The sequence below is a fragment of the Eptatretus burgeri genome, chromosome 17 (assembly GCF_056783735.1).
Source record: "Eptatretus burgeri isolate ZD-2024b chromosome 17, Ebu_testis_v1, whole genome shotgun sequence".
NCBI classification, from domain to species: domain Eukaryota; kingdom Metazoa; phylum Chordata; class Myxini; order Myxiniformes; family Myxinidae; genus Eptatretus; species Eptatretus burgeri.
The window spans coordinates 52,954,561-52,960,560 of NC_140977.1; the positions used below are offsets into that span (position 1 = coordinate 52,954,561).

General features: G+C 47.6%; 1 protein-coding gene across 5 annotated transcripts in view; it reads right to left on the minus strand.

The window, feature by feature from the left end:
* Positions 1–5,745, minus strand: part of LOC147010120 (TOM1-like protein 2) — a 48,079-nt gene extending 42,334 nt beyond the window's left edge. For 4 of the 5 annotated variants that reach the window (XM_085862285.1, XM_085862283.1, XM_085862284.1 and 1 more), the window contains exons 1-3: positions 5,589–5,745; positions 2,625–2,709; positions 2,318–2,396 (exon numbers count right to left, since the gene is read on the minus strand). In XM_085862285.1, the coding sequence (XP_085718411.1) occupies positions 2,318–2,396; positions 2,625–2,709; positions 5,589–5,721 (297 nt within the window). In that variant the 5' untranslated portion in view covers positions 5,722–5,745. Of the gene's footprint in view, positions 1–2,317; positions 2,397–2,624; positions 2,710–5,470; positions 5,493–5,588 lie in introns of those variants that run through there. The other variant, XM_085862286.1, reaches the window with a different exon arrangement.
* Positions 5,746–6,000: the final 255 nt, after the last annotated feature.

Consider the following 6,000-nt stretch of genomic DNA (forward strand, 5'->3'; position numbering starts at 1 on the left):
GAGCGCCGTCAGATTTTCGTTTTTGACAAAATGACGGATCACTGTGGTCTCATCGCCAGTGATCACTGTGTTGAAGAAGTTGGGATCGCTGTTCACAGTCTCCAGCATGTCCTGTGCGATCTCCAAACGGAGTTGCTTCTGCTTGATCGTTAGCAGCTTTGGCACGAACTTCGCTGAGATTCTCCTTAAGCCCAAATCCTCAGTCACAATGGAATGAACGGATCCAATGCTGATGCCCGCCTCGTCTGCAAGTTCTTTGATCGTGATTCGACAATCCTGCATCAGCAGGGTCCTCACTTGGTCAATGACGATCTCATTTCGGGATGTTGAGGGCCTACCAGAATGTGCTTCACTTTCTACTGATGTAAGACCATCTTTGAAGCAGTTGTACCACTCTTTTATCTGTGTGGTGCCCATCGCTTCGTTCCCGAAGGCCTGTTGAATCTTGCGGATCGTTTCCACTTGTGAATCGCCAAGCTTTACACAAAATTTGATGCAGTAGCGTTGTTCAAGTCTTTCCGTCATTTTGTCAAAAACGAAAATCCGACGGCGCTCACTCACACCTCCTCACTCATCGGCGGTCTGTCGGCGACTGACAGCTTCTGCAGGCGGGAAAATATTCACGCATTCGAATTAGGATCGCCCACATACGTGCACCAAACCACGCCTCCCTTGCTTCATTTGTCTACGCACGAAAAATTAAGGTTGGATACTTTTTGAACACACCTCGTATATACAGTATCTCACAAAAGTGAGTACACCCTATGTACTTTCTCACATTAAAGCGTTATTGTTTTCAGTATTTTGTATGTCGACCATTGTTTTTGAGCACAGCAGCTATTCTACTTGGTATGGAGTTGACCAGTGTTCCACGTCTTTGCTGGGATCCTGTTCCACTCCTCTGCAATGACTTCTCGAAGTTGCGTGATGTTGGACACCTTTCGTCCCTCAACCTTACATTTCAGGATGCCCCACAGGTGTTCTATTGGGTTTAGATCAGGTGACATGCTTGGCCACTCCAACAGATTTACCTTCGACTTCTTCAGAAAGACAGTTGTCTGCTTGGAACGATGCTTCCGATCGTTTTCGTGCTGAAATACAGCTCCTCTACCAAGTTTTCGCAGGGAGGGTGACATCTTCTCCTTCAGGATGTCAGAGTACATCGTAGAATCCATGTTTCCCTCGATGAACTTGAGCTCTTCAGAACCGGCAGCACTCATGCATCCCCAAATCATGACACAAACCACCACCATGCTTGACAGTAGGGATAACGCACTCGTCTTGGTACTGTTCCCCAGGTCGCCGCCAGACACGCTTCACTCCATCAGATCCAAACAAATTGATCTTCGTTTCATCAGACCATAGGACATGTTGCCAGTAGTCCAGGGGCTTGGATTGATGTGCTTCAGCAAACTGTTTGCGAACTTTCTTGCGGCTCTGCTTCAGGAGAGGCTTACGCCTTGGATTGTGCCCATGCAACCCGATACGATGGAGTGTGCGACGTATGGTTTGCGCACTAACAGACTGGCCAGAAGCTGGAGAAATCTCTTCAGAAATCTTGGCGGCACTTTGTCGTCTGTCTTGGAGGACTAGATTCTGAACTTGGCGAACAGTACGTGCAGTCATCCTTGCCCTGGCGAGCGCAACTCATTGTTGTACGCTTCTTAGAGAACCTCTGGATGACCTTGGCCATGGTGTTGGGGCTTACTTTCAAAGAAGCACTGATCTTCTTGTATCCTTGGCCATCTTTATGCAGGGAACGATTGGATCTTTGACATCTTTCGAGAACTCTTTACCATGAGGAGCCAGGCTGCTTTCTCAATGGTGATTGGTACAGTATTTCCCATGCAATTATTTCTTCAGCAAGCTCTTTGACACTCTTTGACTTAAATATGCAGAAAATGATGAAAATGGAAGCTGTTTTACCATGCTTGACTTACTTCTTGTGCAGAATAGCAGGGGTGTACTCACTTTTGTTGCGTCCTCTTTCAGAAATATTCGTAATATTCCACATTGTTTTTATGGAATGGCAGTTTTGTGCCTGCGTACATATTGCAGAATCTCTACTCTGTCATCAATTTTAAGGTTTTGCTTCAAGCACAGCTGCTTATAAAGTTACACGGAATTATTTACATATTTGTGAGGGGTGTACTCACTTTTGTGAGATACTGTAAATATATATATATATATATATATATATATATATATATATATATATTTCGTTTACCTTGTTGAGGCTCGTATATTTTTCGAAAACAAACAATTGCCTCAATTTTGGAATCCGTCTTGGAAAACAATTTGTCCAGTTTACACTTACCGTGAGAGCAAGCATCACTTCATGAAAATTTTTGTTTCCACTCAATCTCTTGCGAAGAGCTCGGATGGCGTCCTTGGGTCTGCGGCAAACAAAAAAAGAAAAGTTTTTTGATTCAGTTTAGCTACTTTCGTCCATTTAAACCCCTCCCCTTTGGGATGTTCAGATATCGACATGTGGTGTGGAGTTGACACAATGTTGTCCAACAGGCTTGGATTAGCAAAGTGGTCGTCAGGGCAACAATCATGCAATCATACACTGCAACGTCAACAGTTCAACTTGTTCATCTCGTTTACAGCATTTGGCTTACCCATCCTCAGTCTCTGCAATAAGATCACAGATCTCCATATTGAGAGCCCAGTCCTCCGACTTGAGAGCTCCATTGGTTGCTCGCTCTGCATAAGAGATTAAAAGAAAAACATAAATCGGGGCAACCATAACTTATCGCCTTAGACATGCGAGGCCTTGGTGTGTTACAAAGGGTGCTTTGCGATATAGCAGAGCCAAAAGGACATACTGCCTCCGTGCATTGTGCACCCAACCTCTAGCGATGCAAAAATGAAACGCATTCGCAGACGGCTTTGCGAGCAGCAGGTGCAACGGGCAGAAATGCAATTGTGTGTGGATAAAGCAAAACAAAGGAGAAGTCACCACGATGGCACGGCAGAACTTAGCATGGAGGAGTACAAAGGAACGCCGACCGAATGCTCCCGTTGAAAGAATTTTAATTCCAAAGTCTATCGAATGCCATTGTGAGTTGCATCGACACACGAAGCATGGTGGAGGGATTAAGAAAAACAATAACCATTGGGTCCGTCCATGCAGAAACAGCAGCTCTACCGTCGTTGAGAAGAACCACACTGCAAGCATTTGAGGAACCTCATAGCACTTAAAATTGAAGACCCGGTTCGTGGTAGTTAGCCTGGGGCTTATGGCAACATAGCTGTGGGTTGTTAAAGTTAGAGGATCACGTGGGGGCAGAAGCTAGGTCAAAGTGCAAGTGAAAGCAGAGGCGGGAGGAATGAATGGTGCGTTGCCAAGAAAGTGAACGATCCAAAGGTGGCAGAACACAATGACAACGCCAAAGGGTGTGTATTGCTCTCAATCAGAGATCCCTTCATCTTACAATACTCTCGAGCGAAGGGCGTCGGCACGTAACTATTAGCTCAATTTCACCAGCCAAATGAAACTGCAGCACTCGGTCCAACTTGAAGAGATTTTTCATCGGAGTCAAGCAACATTGACAAAGGCCAACAACCAGAGTACGTAGTTGCAAGGAAAGGGATAAAAACAGTGACACTGGCTGGTAGGATGTCCTATAGGTTGGCACACTGGTCTCAAAGCTATCCTATCTGGGTTTGAATCCTGACCCAGCGATAAACTGTCATCTTGAGAATTCACAGTCGGGGCGAGACACCAATGCGTGTGCCGTGCCTCGGATGTACGTTAGAACTGGGCATCCTGTCTTGACGGCATTAATTGGTGGATGTCAAAGATCCCACGGTGTCCTTCGGGAAGAGAAGGTGAGCTATCGCCGGCACCGTGAACAAATTACAAATTGCTGATTGACCCAACAGGGGGATTACATCAGCGGCACAGCCATGCCCCCAGCCGACGTTGCTACTCACAGCCATGTGCTTGAAGAAGACAAAGATGAAGACTTCCAAAAAAAAGCCTCCGTCAACACTCAAGATTATCTTCTCAAGATAAACAGACTCGCAAAACATGAATAAAAAAAATCTCAACAAACTGCATTCTGGCAAAATGGAATCATGAAGAACTTGCAAAGTTGCATTCCATCATGGGTGTACCTCGTGCTTCTCCGAAAGTCAGACAACATATCTTGTCCATCAGATATTGTGAAGAATTAAACACGAATTATTCTTACAATCCACAGCACAAACCCAATATGATGTTTGCTTGCATCAAGTTTGTTTAAACTTGAAGGTCTCCAGCAGACAAGTCAGCATCACAAGTCGCAGAGATCAACTTTAAGATGACCGAATGCTCCTACCAGGTCACCTTACTGGGTAATGCACCGTCCTTGCCCCTTGGGTGTGTTTTCCATGATCTAGCCTCCAGTCCGGAGCTGGAACTGGGACAAAACATGCATTTGAATGATTCCCATTGCAAACGGAAGCTTGGATGGCCAGGCAATCGGAAACGGGAAGATGTAAACCGAAAGCCAAACTTCAGGTGAGACTCGGTGGTATAATGGTTCGAGTGTCCGCTCTGAGTCTGGGAGGTCGGAGGTCAGAAAACACCGGCCGAGTCATTGCAGAGACTTTAAAAATGGTACGTGCTGCTTCGTCGCTCGATTCCTCCGCCGAGTGCGGAGAGAAATTGACGTCTTCAAAATTATGTAGCTCGTAGCCAGGTGTGCTCTGGGAGGTGATGTCACTGAACCCCATCTCAGCAGCTGTTTGTGTGAAAGTCCAATCTGATGTTTGACGCAAGAGGCCATTCGGCCCATCATGCCTGCGCTGCACCAACATCAGATTCAATGAATCTGTCAACATCAAAATGACAATATCATTGGGTGATTGGTGGGGGGAGGGGGGTTGTGGGGATGAAAACGGTGTGGCAGGTTCAGTTTTTTGGGGGGGATGGGGGAGGGGGCAGATGCAGTTTGAGTGCGGCAATGCACAAACACCAACCACACACTATCTTTTGACAGTCATCACAACTACTACAGGATGTATACAATCACCCATGATCCATCGGATCGATGATCCATGAGATTTTGAAAGGATAGAGTGAAGGGGACAGCTGGCAGGATGGCCTCGGCCTTCGACGTCCGCACGCTCGTCTCGTCGCAGTCAAGCCAAGGTTCAAATCCAGACCCAGCAATAAACTACCATTCTGGTGTTTCACAGGGAGGGCGATTCATCAATGTGCGTGTACGTGCCATCCCTCGGATTGACGTTAAAACTGCAATCCCCGAGAATGCACGACGTCCTTCGCGAAGAGGAGGCGAGCCATCTCCTGCACCCTGAACAAATTACAAATCCTGCCACAACCTCAGTCGAACGTCAGGCCTGGCCAACCGGTTCCTGAAAGACTTGGGCCTAGCCAAGTGAGGAGGGAGTATTTCGTGTATCGGGTAATAATTAACTAATAAGAACATTGAAATTAAATTGGAAATAAAATCTTTACCTTGAATACGAATCGTCGCGTTATAACTACCAGACAAGGTGAGGAATGACCGTCGGGATCGCTCGAGAGGAAAAGGAAACGGTGAGTGGGACGTCGGTTCGCGTGTAAATGGTCTCACCAATGCGCTGTCCGACGGGCGAGCCGAACGGGTTGGACACAAGATCCATAAGCGACATGACGGGCGATCCACGGCGATCCACCTCAACCAAAACAACAGTTCCGCGCAGGATCTGGTGCGTCGCACTGCGCATGCGCGGAGGACGTGCGTCGTGACGTCAGCGCGGAGGACGTGCGTCGTGACGTCAGCGCGGAGGACGTGCGTCATGACGTCAGCGCGGAGGACGTGCGTCGTGACGTCAGCGCGGAGGACGCGCGTCGTGACGTCAGCGCGGAGGACGTGCGTCGTGACGTCAGCGCGGAGGACGCGCGTCGTGACGTCAGCGCGGAGGACGCGCGTCGTGACGTCAGCGCGGAAGACGCGTGTCGTGACGTCAGCGCGCACGGTGTGATTTATTTATTATTATTTTTTA